The sequence below is a fragment of the Mus pahari genome, chromosome 18, assembly GCF_900095145.1.
Source record: "Mus pahari chromosome 18, PAHARI_EIJ_v1.1, whole genome shotgun sequence".
NCBI classification, from domain to species: Eukaryota; Metazoa; Chordata; class Mammalia; order Rodentia; family Muridae; genus Mus; species Mus pahari.
The window spans coordinates 2,631,004-2,652,245 of record NC_034607.1 but is presented as its reverse complement, the minus strand read 5'-3'; the positions used below and the strand labels follow the sequence as shown (position 1 = coordinate 2,652,245).

Here is a 21,242-nt window from a genome sequence, read left to right as displayed (position 1 = left end):
AGAAGGATCCTGTTTGTGTGCCGCGTCATTTCTTGCTGGCGGGAAGGTAGCGCGGGACAGAAGGGGCCATCCACAGAGAGGAGATAGTCTACAACCTCGACCCCCTAAGTGAGTACCCCCCGCCCCAGCCACCAGTACCCTAGGGGAGTTATGGGGCACAGGGGCCCACCCACCAGCTCCTCTCCTCTGCCTAGATAACCTAGGTCGGACTTTGGAGATTCCTGGCAGCTCGGATCCCAACATGGTCCCTGACGGAGACTTCAGCAGCTTCGTCAGGGTTACAGGTGGGTGTCCGGTCCAGCCCTTTCCCAGGAGCCCCTGCGTTCACCTTAAGTCCGTGGAGCCATGTTGTAGTCTACTGGTGCTGGGTGTGTAGACCCAGTCTCATCTTCAACTTCTCTGTCCTTTAGCCTCTGAACCCTTGGAGACTCTGGGCTCTGAAGGAGCCTTGTCCCCAGGAGGCGTGGCCTCCCTCCTGAGGCTTCCCCGGGGCTGCGCGGAGCAAACCATGGTCTATTTGGCCCCTACCCTGACGGCTTCCAACTACCTGGACAGGACAGAACAGTGGAGTAAACTGTCCCCTGAGACAAAGGACCATGCTGTGGATCTGATCCAGAAAGGTTCTGGGTTAAGGGAAAGCAGGAGTCAGAGCCAGGGAGGGCATGAAGGGCACCCAGGAGCCTAGAGAGTGAAGCTGGGGTCCGGGGTAGGGCGCTGGGAGTACAGCTCTGCCCCAGACAGCAGGAGAGTGGAAATCTTGGCACCTCTTCTTTCCCAGGCCACATGAGGATCCAGCAGTTTCGGAAGAAAGATGGCTCCTTTGGGGCGTGGTTACACCGGGACAGCAGCACCTGGTGAGGCTGGGGACTCAGTTCAGGGCAGCAGGAGGGCAAAAAGCCACCAGCCAGGTCTCCAGAGAGACTAGCATTTTCTCCAGCCACGCCCCTCCGCTCTAGGCTGACTGCCTTTGTGCTGAAGATTCTGAGTTTGGCCCAGCAACAGGTGGGCGACTCCCCCGAGAAGCTGCAGGAGACAGCTACCTGGCTGCTGGCCCAGCAGCTGGGCGATGGCTCCTTCCACGACCCATGTCCAGTCATCCATAGAGGCATGCAGGTGTGAACACACCGGAGGCACCGGGAGGATGTCAGCAGGAAAACAGGGCTCCTCACAGCTCTGGCCTGACAGCCTCTCTCTCCTCACTAGGGGGGCTTGGTGGGGACCGACGAGACGGTGGCACTGACGGCCTTTGTGGTCATTGCCCTTCACCACGGTCTGGATGTCTTCCGGGACGAGAATGCGAAGCAGCTGAAGAACAGAGTGGTAAGGAAGCCGTGGTCTGTCCTTCCTGCCCGGCCATCCTCGCCCCGGGAGCCCGGGGCAGCAGCACCTCTGATACAGGCTCAGGCCTCTGTGCTCTTCTAGGAAGCCTCCATCACCAAGGCAAACTCGTTCTTGGGGCAGAAGGCAAGTGCCGGGCTCCTGGGTGCCCACGCCGCCGCCATCACAGCCTATGCCCTGACGCTGACCGAGGCCTCGGAGGACCTGCGGAATGTTGCCCACAACAGCCTGATGGCCATGGCTCAGGAAACGGGGGGTGAGGGCGAGGGCACCCTGGCAGAGCAACTGTGACTTGGGGCCCTTGGGATGCCTGAAAAGGCCTGAAGAGAAAGGGCCTGTCTTGGCTGTGGAGTGGAAGCAGGGGGCTGCCGACTGGGGGCGCCAGAGATCCTGGCGGCTCAGCTCCTCACCTGGTTCAATAAGCATTCCCTTCCCTTCCAGAAAACCTCTACTGGGGCTTAGTCACTGGCTCTCAGGACAACGCTGTGTCGCCCCCAGCAAAACCCCTTAGCCCAACAGAACCTGTGCCCCAGGCCCCAGCCCTGTGGATCGAAACCACAGCCTATGCCCTGCTCCACCTGCTTCTGCGGGAGGGAAGGGGGAAAAAGGCTGACAAAGCTGCATCCTGGCTCACCCACCAGGGAAGCTTCCACGGGGCATTCCGCAGTACCCAGGTAGGGGCAGCCACAGGGCTCGCTCTGGGTAGGTGGTTCTGAGACCAAGTGCCCGACTCCCGCCCTAACCTCCTCAGGACACTGTGGTCACCCTGGAGGCCCTGTCTGCCTACTGGATCGCTTCACACACCACCGAGGAGAAAGCACTGAATGTGACACTCAGCTCCATGGGCCGCTATGGGTTCAAGACCCATGTGCTACACTTGAACAACCACCAAGTCAAAGGCCTGGAGGAAGAGCTGAAGGTGGCCTCCTCCGTCCCTGATGGGGTTGCTGGGGTATCGGGGCCGTCTAATGACAAGTCCAGCCCTCTCCTGAGGGTGCCGTGGGGAGATTGACTTTCTTCTGGCCATGTGGTCAAACCTCTGGGCTCTTCATCCCTCATCTGTAAAACAGCGTGTCTATAGAGTCCACGCCGGGGTCTAGGTCAGTGGTTCTCAGCTTCCAACTGCCGTGACCCTTTAGTACAGATCCTCATGTTGTGGTGACCCCAACCATGAAAATATTTCATTGTTACTTGATGACTGTAATTCTGCTACGGTTATGAATTGTAACATCTGACATGCAGGATATTGGATGTACAACTCCCAGAGGGGTCACAGGTTGAGACCGGCTGGCTGCTCTAGTTGTTCCGGAGGGAGACTGATACAAGTACAAGATTCTGGGACAGAGGGTGTGTGCGGCACCTGGTCTGCTCCCTGTGCCCTCTGACCTGCCTCTCCCTCCTGGCAGTTCTCCCTGGGCAGCACAATCAGTGTGAAAGTGGGAGGAAACAGCAAAGGCACCTTGAAGGTGAGGGGAGAGGGGTGCGGGGGGGGGAGCAGGAGAGGGAGGGGGAGGGAGGTGTGCTGGGGTAGGGGAGAGAGGGGAGCAGGACGGGAGGGAGGGGTGCTGGGGTGGGGGGTTGGGGTACTGGGGTGAGGTGAGGTCCAGCAGGGTTTAGGGGCCAGTGGGGGCTAAGGGGGTAAAGGGTACAGGGGTGGGCTTTCGGAGGGTGTGGGGAATGGGGAAGGGTGGGGGATGTGGGGTGAGGTTGGGGAGTTGGACATGGAGTACCAGGGTTGGGTGAGGTAGGACAGCCGGGTGAGAAGGGGTGGAGTGGACATGTGGGGTGCAGGGGTAGTTGTGGGTGGTGGGTGGGGTGGGGAGCTGGGCCTTGACCAGGACTTTGGGGTGGAGCGTGTGTGTCGGGTGGGGGGGGGAGGAGGAGGCCATCTCCTGGCTTGGTGTCCCCTGTTCCTTCCCTGAGCCTCCATCTTTGTTCTGGTCTGGTTTCCCTCCATTTCTGGGTATCTGCCTTCTTCCTTCAGCTCTGTCCTGAGTACCTCAGACCTAGGTCCCCATGCGCGACTCCCCACCCGCACCGCCCGCACCAGTTTCTTCCTATATGTCTCATTTGACCCAGGGAACCCAGAGATGTAGCTCCCTCCTCTGGCCCAGGTGACTCTTACCTCACAGTAACCCTCTGATCACTGCCCGCATGGCAGTGAGCTGACAGCCTGGGGAAATGTGCCCCTTCCAGCATGGAGTGAGTCAGGAGGATCAGTGGCCCAAAGTCTTCTGTCCTGTGCCCAGTGTGATGAGAGAAGCCAGGAGCAGGCAGCTTTCTGGCAGGCTGGGCTCTCCGGGTGGCCCTGCCTCCTCGCTGCAGCTGCATCTCACCCCTTGCCTGATGCGCTGCTATTCACTGGGGTCGAAGATGGGGCAAGGGGGAAGTTGGGGCCGTAGATCCTTCAGCCCAGGAGACCCCTTCAAGTCTGTGCTATATGTGTCCTGTGTTCTCTCCCCATCTCTGACTGAGGTAGATCCTTCGTACCTACAATGTCCTGGACATGAAGAACACCACGTGCCAGGACCTTCAGATAGAAGTGACGGTCACAGGCTCTGTGGAATATACAAGTAAGCCCCGGGGTCAGGGGGCCTTGACTGACCCCTGCAGGGCTGACACGGGCCTTCTGCCCCTTCACCACTGTCCTCCACAGGGGATGCCATTGAAGACTACGAAGAGGACTATGACATGCCAGCTGCAGATGACCCCAGCGTCCCCTCACAGCCTGTGACTCCCCTGCAGCTGTTTGAGGGTCGTCGGAGCCGCCGCAGGAGGGAGGCCCCCAAGGTGGCCGAAGAGCAGGAGTCCAGAGTTCAGTACACAGTGTGTATCTGGTGGGTGCCAGGAGCTCTGGTGTGAAGGGCGGTGGGAAGAGGCGGGATGGGGCGTAGTCCGAGAGTCTATACATCCGGCCCCTCCTCCCACTAGGCGCAGTGGCAAGCTGGGGCTGTCTGGCATGGCCATCGCAGACATCACCCTCCTGAGTGGATTCCACGCCCTGAGGGCTGACCTGGAGAAGGTACAGTCACATACAGCCACCTCTCCATCCTTAGGAGCCCACCTCCCTCTATGTAGTAACCCCTAGTGTCGAACCCAGTCACACAATGACCAGGGTCCCTGACCTGCGGCTACCTCCTCTTTCCTGCAGCTGACCTCCCTCTCTGACCGTTACGTGAGTCACTTTGAGACTGACGGGCCCCATGTCCTGTTGTACTTTGACTCGGTGAGTGGAGAGAAGTTTCACAGGAGGGGGACACTGGGTTCTTGAGTCTTTATGATAAGGGTCAGATGTGGCAGGTGGCCTTAGAGAACTCATAGCTCCTCCCACACGTCACCATGGGACTGGGGCTGTGACCTCAGCTTGGCAAGGTTCATGGGGAGCCACTGAGAGGTGGAGACCACCGTGGACACTGGCCCAGGAGTCTCCCAGGGCCTGCTTGGGCCGGTGCTCCTGGGAAAGGAGGGAGCTGGGGAGGCGGGACTGATTCAGAGCCTGATTGATCGTGGAGGGTCTCACAGGAAGTGCCTGTAGCACACAGAGGTCCTGGGACAAGGTCTCCCTATTGGCAGTGAAGTCACCAGAGGCCTTGGGAACCAGATTTTAGAGTCTAGTGGCAGGGAAATGACAGCATGAAGAATGCTGGAGACAAGGCCGTGGTGAGCAAGCTGAGACAAGGCAACGAAGGCAGCCCTGGGCTTGGCCCTGAGCAGCCTTCCATCTTCCATCCTGGGGCCAGGTCCCAACCTCCCGGGAGTGTGTGGGCTTCGGAGCCTCGCAGGAGGTGGCCGTGGGACTGGTGCAGCCAGCCAGCGCTGTCCTGTATGACTACTACAGCCCCGGTGAGCGCTTGGGATGCTTTGACAAAGCAGATTTCTGGGGTTGGCCTCTCATGGGGGACACCACGGGGCAGGGGGGGCCTGGGCGCCAAGAGGCCCTCATGCCTTGCCATCTTTCTCTAGATCACAAGTGTTCTGTGTTTTATGCTGCACCCACCAAGAGTCAGCTCCTGTCCACCCTGTGCTCTGGAGATGTCTGCCAGTGTGCTGAGGGTGAGGAGAGACCCGGGTGGGGGTAGGGGCAGGGAATGGCTGGGAGGGTGAGCTGGTCTCATGTGACACCTGCCTGCAGGGAAGTGTCCTCGACTGCTAAGGTCACTGGAGCGAGGGGTGGAGGACAAGGACGGTTACCGGATGAGGTTCGCCTGCTATCATCCCCGAGTGGAGTATGGTTAGTCCCCCCTTGGCCTCCATTCCCCTTGGCACGGGCTCCTTGTGCTCTTGAGGTTGCCTGCTCTTCATCCACCCCAACCTGTGGCCCCCCTCTTTGCCCTGACTGCCTCCCCCTTCCCTGTCCCTCCCAGGGTTCACGGTTAAGGTTCTCCGAGAAGATGGGAGAGCTGCCTTCCGCCTCTTTGAGACCAAGATCACCCAAGTCCTGCATTTCAGTAGGAAGGAGAAGCGGGCGGGCGGGCAGGCTGGAGAGTGGTGGAGGCTGAGGTCTGGGTGTGGGGCCCCTTGGAAATGGGAAAACTCAAAGTCTGAATGTGACCCCCACCATCCTGCCATCTCCCTAGCCCCTGGTCGTTGGGAACCTGGGCTTGCTCATAGTGAGCAACAAGTTCTGTAGGGAGCAGCGTGGGTTAAACAGCAGGATCTACAGAGTCCTACCCTGGATTTCTCCTGGCCCTTTCTTCTCCTCTGATGGCTCCATCTCTTTATTCCCTCAGGAAAGGACACCATGGCCTCCATAGGACAGACCCGCAACTTCCTAAGCAGGGCCTCTTGCCGCCTTCGTTTGGAGCCTAACAAAGAGTACTTGATCATGGGGCTGGACGGGGAAACCAGTGACAACAAGGGAGAGTGAGTCACCCAGTCATTCCCTTGCTCTCCTCATACCTGTGACCTTCCTTTGGGGACAGATCCTAGGCCCCTAGCTCTGCCTCTCCAAAGCCAAATGCCTTGAGTACCTGTCCTGACCCCACTATGTCACCTGCAGCCCCCAGTACTTGCTGGACTCAAACACCTGGATTGAGGAAATGCCTTCGGAACACCTGTGTAAGAGCACCCGCCAGCGGGCAGCCTGTACCCAGCTCAAGGACTTCCTGAGGGAGTACAGCAGCCGGGGGTGCCAGGTTTGAGGCCGTACGACTCTGGCTCCCTGAGCTCAGCCCAGGGTCAGGGCCTCTCTGGATGAGGGGCTCTGCTCTACAGGGTAAATAAAAGAAAAGCTTTGGACAGCCAAGTGCCCCTGTGTGTCTGTGTGTAGGTGCGGCAGTCTGCCACCCACCCAGGGTTTTCAGGCCTGAGCCTTGGGCCAAAAAGCTCTGCCTGACCCTCCCTGAGGTTTGCCCTGGACTCAGGCCATCTTGGGGCTTGTAGCTAGTGCCCTGGGTGCCTGTTGATGGGTGTCACAGTTTCCGCACCCTCGGGCATCTCTCCTCCTTAGCCTACTGTCTTCATGCCTTTGGAGTCCTGGAGTCTGGTGGCTTGAACTGTGTCACGGTCTGTCGACTCTGTCATCAGCGGCCTTAGGCAACTTCTCTGGAGTTGTGCAACCTTCAGGTCTGACCTGGTGATCATCCAGGCAAAGGACAGGACAAAGATTGACTGTGCTGTTCCTGAATATTCAAGGGGAAGCACAACTTGAAGGGTCAACTCTCCCCACCCTGTCTGCCTACCTTCGGTTATTCAAGGGTGACCTAGTTCTACCAAGGAAATTGACCGAGGTCAGACGACTCTGCCATTTGACCGGTCTGCAGAGATCCACGGTCTGTCTCTTTCCCCGTTCTGCCCAGTGAGTGGTACCAGGACCAAAACCATAGCCTCTTATCGCAGAAGCTCGTTACGGGGAAACAGAATGGGACTGGTGTCCCTGTGCCTTGGGGAGGTAAGATGTCAGGGTTTCCATCAGTGAGGAGGGCACCAGAGGATCATGGATTTCACGTGTTTTTCTGCTTTGTTTGGTTAAAATGCGTCCCAGGCTGGCTTCAGACTTGGTATGGAGCCCCGATATCTGAGTGCTTAGATTATAGCACACATCACCACACCAAGGTTTTTGCAGTGCCAGGAATTGAACCCAGGGCTTTTTGCACACCAGGCAAGCACTTTGCCAACTGCACCATATCCCTGAAAATTTTTTTTTTTATTTTTTACTTTTTGAGACAGAACTTATATAGCCAACACTGGCCTTGAACTCCTGGTCTCAGCTCCCCTGGGATTACAGGTGCATCCCAGCACATGCGGGGTCTAGTCTGTGATTGGAAGGTGCAATAGTTGGGCAGGGAGAGCAAGGATGTTTGAAGCAGAGAAAGGGAACCGTACAAAGGCCAGGGAGGGGGCAGAGCATATTTGGGACTTATCATTGCTGGAGTTTTGTATCTGGAGGTGTGGGAGGCACGGTGAAGTTTCTAGGTCGCCCCATCAACTGAGCCCCTCACGTGGGGACTTTGGGGAAGCTCTGGTCTTCCTGGGTGTTTCAGTCAGGTCTGCTGTTTTCAAGGCCCCGAGACGTACATCTGCATCCACCAACCCAGTCACCAGCGCAGGGATTCAGCTATAGCCTGGCTCTGGAAGGTCACCCACAAAGAGGATGTGCTGAAACTGCCCAACCCGAGCAACCCCTCTTTTCTGCCTCCTGGGGCAAGGCTGGGATCCAGGCTGGGCCTGAGCCTCTGCCACGAGGGTCTGTCAGCTCTCAGCTCACCAGCTGTGGGTAGCACAGTTGGATTCTCAACTTGGGTGTCCTGCTGTACTGCTGTCCTTTGCAGGAATCTTGGAGTAGAGGGGGACCCCCTGATCCTGGGGTCTGTCTATAAGTCTGGGGATGGGCAGTTGGGGGACTTCTCACCCATCTCCTTAAGCTCTGCCGCCCTAATTGGAATACTCTCACCACAGATACTCTATGAGATTCCCAATTGCCCCCTTATCAAGTGCCCCTGGACTGGTCCTGGGGAAATCCCATCTCTAGCAGTTGTAACTTCTGAACCAGCTGTATCTGCCCAGCTCCCTCCTGGGGAGGCCGGGTCGGTCAGCTGCCTTTATCCTGATGGGAGCCACCTTCTCCCTGAGCTGGTAACCTGTGGGCCCCGACCTTCAAGGTTGCCTTAGCACAATGGTTGCTTAGCTATGTTGCAAGCACATAGCCTTCTTCTCTTTCCCATCCCTGTCCTCTGGTCCTTCACATGTGAGGTAATTTGGGGCTTTTTTTTTTTTTTTAAGTTGGCTCCAGTTGGTCATTTTGTTGCTATTGTTGTAGCCAAGTGATTAAAGGTACAGACTGCGCCTGGGTGCCTGCTGAAGCTTGGCTCTGCCTCTTTGCAGTTCTTGTGCGTGTGTAAGGTCTTCAGCCTTGACTTCATTAAACAACCAGGGCAGTGGTGTATGGTGTAATCTGTGTGTCATGGTAGCCATGGTAGGGGCAGAGCAAAGCAGGTAGGAGCTGGTACACATTGTTCCAAAACGTGGCCCCTTGTCTTCTGAGCACTTTTTGTGGGGTGCAGGGGTAGAACCCAGGGCCTCTCACTGCGAGGCAAACACTAACACTGAACCTGCTTCTTCTGAGATAGGGTCTTGCTATGTAGCCCAGGCTGACCTCAGACTCAATCCTCCTGCTACTGCCTCCTAAGTGCTGAGATCATAGGCAAGCAGCACCACGCCTAACTCTCCATGCTTACGACACTGAAAGAGACCATAGAAGCAATGGCACCAGGTCAGGCATTGCGGGATATGCCTGGAGTCCCAGCGTTTGGAGATGGAAACAGAGGGGTCAGGGTGAGGTCATCCTTAGCTACATCAAGACCAGTCAGGGCTACATAGTGAGACCTATGTCAGAGAGAGAAGGGAGAGGGGTGAGATGAAGAGGAGGAGGAGGAGGACGAGGATGAGGAGGACAAGGAGGAGAAGGACGAGGAGGACAAGGAGGAGGAGGAGGAGGACAAGGAGGAGGAGAATGAGGAGGACGACGAGGAGGAGGAGGACAAGGAGGAGGAGGAGGAGGACAAGGAGGAGGAGAANGAGGAGGAGGAGGAGGACAAGGAGGAGGAGAATGAGGAGGAGGAGGAGGAAGAAAGAAGAAGAAGAGGAGGAGGGTCTGGTTGTGGTGGAACATAGATTTTGTTTACTTTTACACATACATACAACATAAAATATAATAAGTAAATATAAAACAAAACACCAAAGAAACCTGCCAGTGTTTTCTTTGTACACATGCATGTGCACTATGTGTATATGCAGTACCCCTCTGTGGCCTGAAGAGGGCACTAGAACTTCAGAAATAGAGTTGTAGAAGGTCGTGAGCTGCCACATAGGTGCTGGGATCTGAACCCAGGTCCTCAGCAAGAGCAGCCAGTGCTTTTAACCACGGAGCCACCTCGCCAGCCCTGTGGTATATGTTCATCATTCCAGAAATGGTGAAGCAGAGACAGGAAGATTGCTGGGGGGTCAGTGGCCAGCTTGCCTGGCTGAATCAGGGAGGTTCAGGAAAATGAGCGCTCAGGGGTCTTTTCCCTTGGACAAACCTCCTGAGGCTGACCTTTGGTTACCACACACATGCACAAGACCCTCTGCCGAGCCCCACCCCCACCCAGGTCTCAAACCAAAGGGAAGTCTAACAAAGAATTGCATAAGGAGCCAGGTGACTCATGTCTGCCTTTCCAGGTATTTGGGGAGCTGAAGGAAGGTGCAAAGTTTCTGCCTGTCTGAGCTACAAGGCGAGTTCAAGGTACCCTTGGCAATATAGTGAGGCTCTTTATCAAACTAACAAAAAGGGTCTAGGACTGTGGACGCAGCTGGCAGTGGAGGGCTGGCCTAGCATCACAAAACTAAAGTAACAATAGTGGTAATAAAAATCAATAAAATACGTGTTGAGAGTATATTTAAACCCAAAAGGCGTATTGGGCAGAAACTGCTATTCATTTCTTTTCTCTAGAACAAATGCGCTCGGACCACTCAGCTGGTCCAAGGCGAGGTATGGCGGGAGGGGCTGGCTCCAGTGGACTCTCCGCCTACGTGGCTGCTACAGAGTTAGGAAACTGATTGAGATGCAGAGAGGTCATGGTCTTGCATCCCTTCCTTTCTTCTTGATGGATGGTCCCATCTTTGATCCACAGATTCTCCAAGGCCGATGGGGTCTGTGCCAATGTGAAAACACACTGTTCTGTGGGGGGGACAGGAAGGGACCTGAAGCAAAGGTCAGAGCCACAGCAGAACAAAGGGTGGAGTTGGGGGCTATAAAAGGCCGTCAGGGCCCTGCACAAGTGCTGGGCCATGCTGCTACATGGGCTGCTGCTGCTGCTGCTGCTGCTAGCTGGCACCCGCTGGCTGTGGGGCCAGTGGAAGGTCCAGAACCTCCACCTCCCGCCTCTGGCCCCGGGCTTTCTGCACTTCCTACAGCCTAACCTTCCCACCTACCTGCTCGGCCTCACTCAGAAACTCGGGCCCATCTACAGGATCCGCTTGGGGCTGCAAGGTAGGCTGGCCTTCTGTCTTCGTGTGACCCCTTCTTCCCTGCCTGACATTGTCCTTTCCCCTCAGATGTGGTGGTGCTGAACTCTAACAGAACCATTGAGGAGGCCCTGATCCAAAAGTGGGTGGACTTTGCTGGCCGACCCCAGATGCTAAATGGTAAGGGTTGGGGCACAGTTTTCCTCCTCCTCTTCCTCTGCCTCCTCTTCCTCCTCCTTCTCCTCCTCTTCTTCCTCCTCCTCCACCCCCTCTTCTTCTTTAAGATTAGGGCTTACTATATAGCCCCTGCTGGGCTGAAAATCACTATATAGACCAGGCTAGTCTCAAACTCACAGAGAGCCACCTGGTGTGGCCCCTGCCCTGAGCTAAGGGCACTTCTTGGATTTTGGGGAAACAGGCAAGGCCTTTGGTCTCCTTGGTTGCTTGTGATCCTGTCTTTCTTTCTACCATCTCTCCTGCAGGAAAGATGGACCTGGACCTGTCCCTGGGGGATTATTCGCTAACGTGGAAGGCCCACAAGAAACTCTCTCGCTTGGCCCTGATGCTGGGCATGCGAGACTCCATGGAGCCTCTGATAGAGCAGCTGACCCAGGAATTCTGCGAGGTGAGGCTGGCTCTTGTGGCCTGACCCTCTTGGGGCCAGCTTCCCTTTCCCGCCAGTACCCATCCGTCTCCACGGCCTCTGCAGCCTGTCTCTCCTCCACAGCGCATGAGAGCCCAGGCTGGCACCCCCGTGACCATCCATAAGGAATTCTCTTTCCTCACTTGCAGTATCATTTCCTGCCTCACTTTCGGAGACAAGGTCCATGTTGCCCTCTTGCCCACCCCTCAGCCCCCTCAGGTCCTCTAGCGGGTCTTGAACTCAAAGCATGCCTTCCTATTCCGGCAGGACAGCACGTTGGTCCATACCATTCATGACTGCGTCCAGGACTTGTTGGAAGCCTGGAACCACTGGTCCATCCAAATCTTGACTCTCATTCCCCTTCTCAGGGTGAGGCGTTGCAGCCCAGCCTCCCCTGGGTTGTGGGGGAGGGGACCACCAGTCTCTACCCTGCAGCTGACTCTCTTTCCTGCCCCAGTTCCTCCCCAACCCAGGCCTCCAGAAGCTGAAGCAGATCCAAGAGATTAGGGACAATATCGTAAAGCAGCAGCTGAAACGGCACAAGGTGGGCATTGCAGGGGCACCAGCTCCTCTGGCTTCAGCCAGTGATGTGCCTGCTGCTGTTCTCCCCCCCCCCCGCCACCAACCGCCATCACTGCTGGACACACAGCTTCCCCTGCCTCTCTGCAGGACAGCCTGGTAGCAGGCCAATGGAAAGACATGATTGACTACATGCTCCAGGGAGTGGAGAAGCAAAGAGATGGCAAAGACACAGAGCGACTCCACGAGGGGCACGTGCACATGTCCGTGGTGGACCTGTTCATCGGCGGCACTGAGACCACGGCTACCACACTCTCCTGGGCTGTGGCTTTCCTGCTTCACCACCCTGAGGTGCACTGTGGGAAGACAGCTCCTTCTGGGACCTTGAACCAGTTGCTCTGCTCTTGACTGCTTGGCCTGGGCTATGCTCACAGAGGGGGCTCTAGGCTCAGCTAGATGGCAGGAGGGAGGGGCTGCAGGCTGGGCAGCTGTGAGCCACCTGGGCAAAGTCTGGTCCCTAGAGCCCAGCCTTGCCCCCCCCCCCTTCTCAGATCCAGAAGCGGCTGCAGGAAGAGTTAGACCTCAAGCTGGGCCCCAGTTCCCAGCTCCTGTACAAGAACCGAATGCAGCTGCCTCTGCTCATGGCCACCATCGCCGAGGTGCTGCGTTTGCGGCCTGTGGTGCCCTTGGCCTTGCCCCATCGTGCAACTAGGACTAGCAGGTGATTCCCCGGGGGTAAGGGTTGAGGGAGGAAGGCCTCACTGGGCTCTGGACAGCTCCTGACTCCACCTTTCCCTCAGCATCTCTGGCTATGACATCCCCAAGGATACGGTCATCATCCCCAATATCCAAGGTGCCAACCTGGATGAGATGGTTTGGGAACTGCCCAGCAAGTTCTGGCCTGGTATGAGGCAGACAGGAAAGGGGGTGGGAGAGGCCCAGCCTCTGCTGGGACAAACTTCTCTAGCTATCCGTCTACTACCCACAGATCGCTTCCTGGAACCTGGCAAGAATCCCAGAACACCATCCTTTGGCTGTGGGGCACGCGTGTGCCTGGGAGAGCCTCTGGCGCGGCTGGAGCTCTTTGTGGTGCTGGCTCGCCTGCTGCAGGCCTTCACGCTGCTGCCTCCACCAGATGGCACCCTGCCCTCCCTGCAGCCCCAGCCTTATGCTGGCATCAATCTCCTGATTCCTCCTTTCCAGGTGCGGCTGCAGCCCAGAAACCCGGCGCCCCAAGTCCTGGGTGAGAAATCTTTGACGGGATAGGACGAGCCTCGTGCCTCGGTTTCTCCTTTATTGCTCCGTTTCCCCTCCCTTTCCCCCCCTGTAAACATGGTGCTGTGAGATTGTGTCAGAGAAGGTTTCCTCGGTGAGGCACGCTGGCTCTTCTCTGGGCACAACCCCTCAGTGCTCGGCAGTCATACCGGGGTGTGAGTGAGGTGGGCAGCAGGCTCAGGTGCCCCTGGTGGGGGCCTGGAAGTTTCTGGGTCGCAGCTTCATTTCCGTGAAGGGCACGGAGAACTCGAAGCCCTTCCAGTGGTACCAGCTCACTCCCTGAGGAGAGGGTTGTCAAGGGAAGAGAGTCAAGACAGCGTTACATCAATGCCACCTAATCCATCCCCACCCTGCTCCTGTAGGTGACTCCCAGGGTCCAGCCATCTCCCCCATGATCCCTGAGCTGGTGCCCCCTGCCCACTAATAAACGGTCTCTTCAACTTCCCTCAACAAGTTTGGCATAATTGTCTCATTTCGCAGTTGAGCCTCTTGAGACACGAGAAGTTCAGCCCTTCATGTGAGAGTACTTCAGCCCGGGTCACCAAGATCCCAACGTGGAGCCGTGTGGCCCCTATGTCCCCCCACCTGGTGATCCACTGTGCTCCCATAGAGCCCGTTGAGGTTGGCATAGTGACAGTTCCTGTACCACCAAGCCCCGCGGTAGGAGACAGCGCAGGAAATGAGCAAGTTGTTGGGGTCTCGGTCACGGGCAGAAAAGACACTGCCGCTGTGGTAGCTCATAGAGTCGCCTGGCAGGGCACGAGAAGGCGTGATGAGGATCCACCCACCCCCGTGCCCACCCGCCCCCACCCCATCCGGGCCCACACCTACCTGCAGTCCCATGGTAGCCCTCCAGGTGTAGGCGGTAGTTCTCCTTTGCTGAGTCTACGCGGAAGAAGTCATACTGGGCGAACACGGCTTCCTTCCCGGCCCGTAGGTCCACACGCATAGAGTAGTCTCCAGCCTGTGTCAGGCTGTGCAGGGCCTCGTTGCCTGGGGTGGAGCATGCTTCATCAGGGTCCTGGGGTTCACTGGACTGCCATCCCTTCCCTGGCTCCCCAACCCTATGAGGCACGGACCCAGCCAGAATTCCCCGGAGATGTTCCCAAAACCATGGGCGTACTCCTCCCAGTCTCTCCAGAAGTCCGTCTGTCCATCCATGCGGCGCTGGAACACCTGGAAAGCAGTCAGGGCCAGCGTCAGCCTGTGGCTCCCGGGCATCGGCCCCTGTGCTACACGGGGATCTGGGCTCTGAATGGAACCCACCAGCCAACCGCCTCCATCAGTCTCCATGTCACAGAACACGTCCAAAGGCCGCTCGCGGTTGCCATTGAGGAAGATGGTCGTAGTCTTTGAGGCGCTGGGCCCATTCTTCAGCTCCTCCCCACAGTCCCGGGGAAAGGGGATGCGCAGCCCGCCTGCGGAGAGGAGGTGGAGAGTCTGTCTGTTCTCCTCCCCCAAACCCTAGACCCCAGCTGCCCCCCCCCCAAACCCCAGAGCCAGTACCAGTAGTAAAGGAAGTGAGCACGGGAGGTGTAAGGCTCTCGCCCCAGATGGCCCGGAGCTGGGCGCTGTAGAAGGTGGAGGGGAAGAGGCGCAGAAGCCTGTGCGAGGTGGTTCCCGCTGGAAGCAGGATTTCCTGGAGACAGAAGAGGGACAGACAGGTCAGTGGAGGGCCAGATGGAAACTCTCCAGGAGAGCCAGAGGCAGCACCTCCAAGTCGAGCCGCGCGGAAAGCCTTTGGCCAGTGAAGTGGGGTACCTGAATCTGTCCTCCAGGGGTGTCAAAGCTGAGCAGGTAGCCTGTGGGTGGGACTTCAGGCTCAGTCCAAGTGAGCAGGGCCGAGCGAGGAGTTACTTCCTTGGCCTCCAAGTCCTGGGGGGGCTTTAACCCTGGAAGGGGCAGGGTGGAAAGAGACAGAAATGAGGCCCAGATCTGTCCCCTTCAGTGTCCTGTGACCCACACGCAGCCCTGGCTGTACCTGTGGTGAAGGTTATGCTGGCTGGGGAGGTGAAGTTAGGACCCCGGAGACCGCGCACGGTGGCTGTGTAATTAGTGTCGCGTGCCAGGTCCGTCAGTGGGTAGTCCACAGCGCTGCCAGGGGCCGAGGCCTGAAGGGGTGGGGCTAGGAGTGGGAGGGGCATCAGCTCCTATCCATCGGAGCTGTACCCTGTTCCTCGTCCCCTGCCACAAACAAGTCCTCTTTAGAGGAGGTTCGATCTCACTCACCCCCAGGGGATTCGACCTCGACGTCATATTTGTCCACCGGTTTGTGGGGGGGTTTCCAGTGTAGAAGGGCAGATCCGTCAGTCAAGTTCAATGCCCGTAGCTGGGTGGGACCATCAGGCACTGGGCAAGAACAGGGAGCTCAGAGGCATTCCTAACCCTAACTCTCCCATCCCCGCTGGCTCCTCCCACATTGGAGGCTGAAGCCCCGGGGTTTCTCCCCCGTTCTTGCTTTCTCTTTCTCTACCTCTCCTGGTACTGGGGGCTGTCTCTCTTACCTGTGGTGAGGGAGCCTGTGAGAGGCTCGCTCTCCTCAAAGCCACGGACGGAGACCACAGTCACCTCATAGCGAGTGTCTGGAATCAGCCCCTGGAGGATCTGGGACTGGGTCCGGCCATCCACCTGCACACTTTGTGGCTCTCCTGCAAGCATGGGCGGAGCCTGAGAACAGCTAGAGAGCAGGCAGTGTGCAGGGGGTAGGGGCGGGCAAGAGAGGAGAACCAAGGAGGTCATGAGGGAAAGGGGTCTTCACCTCCGTCGGCTAGCTGGTAGGAGATTTTGAAGCTGTCCACCCTGGACGTTGGCGGCACCCAGTTGACTTTGGCTGATGTTTCCCCGATGTCGCTGAATTGCAGGTCCCGGGGGCTCTCCAGAACTGAGGGCATAAAGGATGGGTAGAGCGGCTAAGGCACGGATAGGCGGCGGGCTCCTGCCTTTTCTCCTTGGGTGCTCTGGGTAGGTTTCTCAGGACAGATGTCACTCTCTAGGTGTTGTCAACCCTTCCCCTGCTCACCACACACGTTGTTACATGCTGGGTCCCACCCCGCAAAGCAGGAAGCCCTTTCTTTGGTGCGCCTGTGGGCCCTCACCTGGGCTGAGCGTGCGGGCAGTGCCCTGGATACTGTCTGCCTTGTGCGGCCCACGCAGCCCGTACAGAGTAAGGCTGTACAGGGTCCCGGGACGCAGGTCCCGGAGCACGGCTGAGCGCCGCACGCCTGGCACCATAAGCTCTCGCTGCAGCAGAGGGCGAGGGTGCGGCTCCAGGGTACTCGGTAGGGGGACCCCGAAGCGTAGCAGGAAAGAGTCAAAGGCTCCAAGCGGGGCTTCCCAGTTTAGCCGCAGAGAACTGGTGGTCACATCTGACACTGAGAGCTGGGACAGGCGGGGTCCGGGGTCCCCTGGGCCCTGACCGGCAGGAACTGGATCTGTGGGAAGTGGGTAGGAGAAAAGAGTTTGGAGACAGATGCATAGCAGTTCTAAGGCTTAGAGCTTGTCCCTTGGTCATCTTATCCTGATCCTGTTGGTCAGTAAAGCTGGACGAGTGAGGAACAGAGCCACAGGAGGGGTGTTCAGTGGCCCGACATGGGAGCAGAGGCAGGGGCAGTGGAGGGCAAATGGCCTCAACTCTTTCTGGGTGACTCCACAGGCCTTCCCTGTGGCAGCCACTTTAGGGTGCCACCTTCCACCCTTCCTCCCCAGACTAGGATGGTAGAGGCCTGGCCCTACCTGTGGTGCCCTCTACAGAGATAGGTCCATGGCGTGTCCCTTCACGGAGGCCATAGAGGAAGAACTTGTAGGAAGTTTGGGGTTCCAAGCCTGAGATGAGGACTTTGTCCTGGTCTCCGTCCACAAGCAGGGCCTGGGTTTGCCTCTCTGTGTCCTGGTACTGGACTACAAAGGAGTCAAAGGGGCCACGGGCCACCGCCCAGGAGAGGCGCAGGGAGTCTGGGGTTGCCTCGGTCACCGCCAGTGTCCCCAGGCGGGGAGCCTCAGGGGGCTCAGTGGGGTCCGGGGCTGATATGTCCACTTCTGAGGCTGCATGGGAGAAACCAGAGCAGAACCTTCGTGGGGGTGCCACGGGGCCCCGCCTTCCCATCTTGCCCTTCAGAGGAAGGCTGACAAAATTGGCTTGAGACTGGTGACACCTCACAGTCCTGGCAGAGCAACCCACGAGAGGAAAGGGAGGGAGAAGGAGATGGTCTAGAACCTTCCAATTCTTGAACTCATTTCAGCAGTGTGCCCCAGGAGGCCTCTCTGAGAGGAGCGCCAGGGTCTGTCTCCTGCCTGGGAAGCTGTTGGTCTTTCCTCCACCTCTCACTGTATCTGGACCGGAGACTCACTTCCGCTCTCCCAGCCTTGGGCACATCAAGCCCCCCTCAACAGTGGCCCCACCCGGAGAGCCTTTTGAGAGCGGCTGAAGGTGGCACCAGCTGGTGTACGTGCCTGGCAAGTCACACTAGCCATGCGCCCTTCTGAGGTGGGTGTCGGTGGCCTTGGCCCACTGGCTTTCTCAGTGGTTTTCCATTTGAGAAAACATCTCTGGTTCACTAGCATGGGAGGTGTACACTGACGTGGCAAACCTACGCTGCCAGGAGCTAAAGTTGCTCCAACAGGGCAGTGGGAAGCAGCCCTTGCGGGGACGGCTGGGCTTCAGAGAGAAAGCAGGGAACCCTCAAGGCCTTCCCTTCCTGCGTGGCCTGGCTCCTCCTGTTCTTTCAAATGACTGATCAACACCTGGGGTGGGGTGGGCACAAACTCTCCCTTCTCTGGCTCTGGCCAGGCCTCTCCCCTCCCTCCTGTCCACTCCAGTCAGTTCCTGTATCTTCAGACCATGCAGGACAGCTTCACCTGTCACTCCCAAGGCAGAGATGGGTCCCAGGCGCTTCCCTCCAGTGAGCCCATAGAGCAGGAACTTGTATTTCCTGCCTGGCTGCAGACCCTCTATGGTGACCTCTCGCTGGTCTGCAGCCACGGGCACCGTCTGGAGCTGCCCGTCCCTGTCCTTGTACTGGACCAGGAAGGAGTCAAAAGGACCCTGGACCACAGTCCACGAGAGGTGCACGGAGTCAGAGGTCTCCTCTGTCACCGACAGTTCCCCGAGACGGGGCTGTGGTGTCTTCTCCACAGGAGCTGAGGGGAGGGGAGGAAGATTCTGGTAAGAGGGTTCAGAGGAACGCAAGGGTCCATGCGTGGCCTTGGGGACAGATACCCGAGGACACAGCCAGGCCGTAGATGACAGACAATGCTTGGAAGAGCTAGTGTAATGAGGGTTTGGTGGGACAGAATTATGGTATCTGAGGGCCAGGCTTGGAGTGAATCACGGACCTGGGAATGGGGTCATGGACCCACCCCACCCCTTCCTTGGCGCTGAGTCATGGGCACAAAACTACCAGATTTTTCCATAGTCTTTCTGCAGCCAAGGTCTCCCTGTCCATCTCCTGACTTAGGGTTGGGAGGAAGGAAGACAGTGGGCTGCGGGTCGCACAGGTGAGGAGGTAGGTAGTGATGCACAGCAGGTGGCCTACCCATACCGTGTGGCTGGCAAGGGCTGGGCCTGGCCTTTGAACCCAGGTTAGCCAAGCCTACACGCTGCTTTCCCTTGGCAGTGGTCTCGAAAGGAAGGGAACAGTGTGAACAAAGGCTGAGGTCCTGCCCTGCTCAGGAGCAGAGATTTGCCTTTGCTGAACAGACCTTTAGTCTCAGACTGAAGACGAGATTAGTCCCTGGAAGGCCCTGGGGATGGGAGCTGGACAAGGCGGGAGGCAGGCCCTGGGCTCACCCGTGGTGCCCTCCACAGAGGCAGGGCCCAGGCGTTTGCGGCCTATGAGGCCGAAGAGCAGGAACTTGTATTTTCTATTGGGCTCCAGGCTGGAGACGGTGACCTCACGTTGGTCTGCTGCTGCAGGCACCACCTGGAGCTGCCCTGCCTTGTCCTTGTACTGGACTAAGAAAGAGTCGAATTCACCCTCGGGAACAGTCCAGGAGAGACCCACGGAGTTTTGGGTCGTGTCTGTCACGGTGAGCTCCCCAAGACGAGGAAGGAGCCTTGGGTCAGAGACTGGAGAGGAGAGGAGACGGCTTAGAGAGTGCAGAGCGACAGTTGCAGGGGTGACAGGCTCTGGTTTGGGTCGTCGGGTTTTGGTGGGTAATTGGGCAGGGCTGGGGATAAAAGAGCCTCCAGTAAAGGAGGCGAGTGTGCCTTCCTCGTTCTGAAGACAGCATGGAGAAGGACCAGAGGGAGGTATGAATTTGGGTAGATCTGACAAAGAAATGGGTCACCAAGTTTGGAATGCGGGACACTGAAATGTGAAATTCCAGCAGTTGCCACAAGGGGGCAGCGGCGGACCGGAGCTGATACCGGGCCCACACTCACCAGTCTTTGCTTCTGTGGAGACAGGGCCATGGCGCTTCCCATCCCGGAGTCCAAAGAGTAGAAACTTGTACTTTCGGGCCGGCTCCAAACCTGAGACGGTGACCTCACTCAGGTCTCCGCTCACAGGCACCATCTGGGGCTGCCCCTGTGCGTCCTTGTACTGGACCAGGAAGGAGTCGAAGGGGCCCTGGGCCACAGTCCAGGACAGGTGCACTGTAGTGGAAGTCACTTCTAGTGCAGTCAGCTCTCCCAGGCGGGGCTCTATGGGGGGCTCTGTGGTCAGAGAGGCTGCAAGAGAGTAAAGGAGGCTGAGGAATGGGGACCAGGCAGTCCCTAGGCTGCAAAGCAGCTTCTCAGGGCCTCTTCTACCTCTCCACCCAACCCCAGCCATGGACTGACGCCCCACAACTGGTGCAGGCAGCTCACACCTAGGAGAATCTCCCAACTGCATAGAGCACAGAGGTTCTCAACCTGTGGGTCGAGACCCCTTGACCAGCCTCAAAAATATTAAACCTCCAAAATATCTTTGACTTTAAAATAACAAACCGCCAAAAGTATTTACATTATGATTCATGACAATAGTGAGATTAGCCACTTGGTGGTGGCACATGCCTTTAATCCCAGCACTCAGGAGGCAGAGGCGGGAAGATCTCTGTGAGGTCAAGGCTAGCCTGGTCTACAAAGAGAAAGAGTTCCAGGACATCTAAAGCTACACAGAAAACCCTGTCTCAAAAACAAACAAACAAAAAACAAAACAAACAAGCAAATAAGAAAACAATAGCAAACATAAATTATCCTGGGGTCACCATGACATGAAGAACTATGTTAAAGGTTCACAAAGATGGCTCATTGGTTCAGAGCAATGGCTGCTCTTCCAAAGGTCCTGAGTTTAATTCTGAGCAACCATACGGTGGATCACAACCATCTGTAATGGGGTCTGATGCCCTCTTCTGGCATTCAGGCATACATGCAAATAGAGCACTTTTATAAATAAATTAAATAAATAAGTAAATGCTTCTTAAAAGTTTAAAGGGTCACAGCATTAGGAAGGTTGAGAATCACTGGTTTATCTGATGTTGCCATGAATGTCCCTCTGCTGCAGGAGCAGACACTGCATGAAGAAAAGCTTTCTAAAAACCCACATAGTCCAGTTGGAGGCAGATCTAGACCAGGACCCAAATCCGGAGCATTTTATGAGTCACCAGATACCCAGAGAGACAGCCAGGCTTGAAGGAATGCGGGACTGAGTGGTGCACTGGAGTGAGAGAGGAGGACAGTGTGAGGAAGGACAGGGAAGGACAGGCGACAAGAACAGCTCTGAGGACAGCCACACTGATCCACACGCTGTCCTAGGAGAGGGGATCAGAAGTTCAGTGTCTGAGAGAAGAGGTACAGCCTGGAAGAAGAGGAGAGGGAAGACAGGGCCTGGAGAAGAAGCAGATCCCAGTTCTCACTCACCGGTCACGCCCACGGTGGACACGGGGCCCACGCGACGCCCCTCATGGAGCCCATACAGGTTCATCTTGTACTTGCGCCCAGGATCCAGGTCTCTCACGGTGACCTCCCTCTCCTGGCCCCCGACACGCATCACCTGGGGCCGCCCATCACTGCCCTTGTACTGGACAGTGAAGGAGTCAAAGTCTC

The 21,242-nt window shown here is 57.2% G+C and overlaps 3 protein-coding genes across 5 annotated transcripts in view; 2 read left to right on the top strand and 1 right to left on the bottom strand.

The window, feature by feature from the left end:
• The first annotated feature begins 6 nt into the window (after positions 1–6).
• LOC115062505 (complement C4-B) lies at positions 7–6,583 on the top strand. The gene is made up of 20 exons (XM_029531319.1): positions 7–108; positions 195–284; positions 411–620; positions 779–854; positions 957–1,113; positions 1,204–1,320; positions 1,423–1,594; positions 1,780–2,012; positions 2,090–2,257; positions 2,745–2,804; positions 3,818–3,911; positions 3,995–4,175; positions 4,270–4,360; positions 4,490–4,564; positions 5,079–5,181; positions 5,302–5,391; positions 5,471–5,569; positions 5,703–5,786; positions 6,069–6,201; positions 6,338–6,583. Exons 2-20 carry the CDS (start codon positions 242–244, stop codon positions 6,477–6,479), a joined length of 2,328 nt encoding a protein of 775 aa, XP_029387179.1. The 5' UTR covers positions 7–108; positions 195–241; the 3' UTR covers positions 6,480–6,583.
• Positions 6,584–6,973: 390 nt separating this feature from the next.
• Positions 6,974–13,383, top strand: LOC110335614 (steroid 21-hydroxylase). Of its 3 annotated transcripts, none has more exons than XM_029531343.1 (10): positions 6,974–7,228; positions 10,873–10,962; positions 11,265–11,407; positions 11,510–11,605; positions 11,693–11,794; positions 11,883–11,969; positions 12,095–12,295; positions 12,496–12,665; positions 12,745–12,848; positions 12,933–13,383. In XM_029531343.1, the coding sequence occupies exons 2-10, from the start codon at positions 10,953–10,955 to the stop codon at positions 13,208–13,210; spliced, it is 1,191 nt and encodes a 396-aa protein (XP_029387203.1). In that variant the 5' UTR covers positions 6,974–7,228; positions 10,873–10,952; the 3' UTR covers positions 13,211–13,383. The 3 variants fall into 3 exon arrangements, with proteins under 3 accessions (XP_029387203.1, XP_029387201.1, XP_029387202.1); XM_029531341.1 differs by lacking the exon at positions 6,974–7,228 and adding an exon at positions 10,606–10,807 and having other exon boundaries at positions 10,873–10,979; positions 11,270–11,407; positions 11,510–11,611; XM_029531342.1 differs by lacking the exons at positions 6,974–7,228; positions 10,873–10,962 and adding an exon at positions 10,606–10,830 and having other exon boundaries at positions 11,270–11,407; positions 11,510–11,611.
• Tnxb (tenascin XB) overlaps positions 13,208–21,242 on the bottom strand; it is a 58,430-nt gene continuing 50,395 nt past the window's right edge. The window contains exons 28-44 of the mRNA XM_029531568.1: positions 21,057–21,240; positions 19,599–19,886; positions 19,005–19,283; positions 18,074–18,355; positions 16,952–17,260; positions 16,315–16,650; positions 15,978–16,100; positions 15,724–15,867; positions 15,449–15,568; positions 15,201–15,344; positions 14,981–15,111; positions 14,726–14,858; positions 14,486–14,637; positions 14,299–14,395; positions 14,051–14,212; positions 13,805–13,968; positions 13,208–13,498 (exon numbers count right to left, since the gene is read on the bottom strand). Of these exons, the coding sequence (XP_029387428.1) occupies positions 13,397–13,498; positions 13,805–13,968; positions 14,051–14,212; positions 14,299–14,395; positions 14,486–14,637; positions 14,726–14,858; positions 14,981–15,111; positions 15,201–15,344; positions 15,449–15,568; positions 15,724–15,867; positions 15,978–16,100; positions 16,315–16,650; positions 16,952–17,260; positions 18,074–18,355; positions 19,005–19,283; positions 19,599–19,886; positions 21,057–21,240 (3,150 nt within the window). The 3' untranslated portion in view covers positions 13,208–13,396. The remainder of the gene's footprint in view (positions 13,499–13,804; positions 13,969–14,050; positions 14,213–14,298; positions 14,396–14,485; positions 14,638–14,725; positions 14,859–14,980; positions 15,112–15,200; positions 15,345–15,448; positions 15,569–15,723; positions 15,868–15,977; positions 16,101–16,314; positions 16,651–16,951; positions 17,261–18,073; positions 18,356–19,004; positions 19,284–19,598; positions 19,887–21,056; positions 21,241–21,242) is intronic.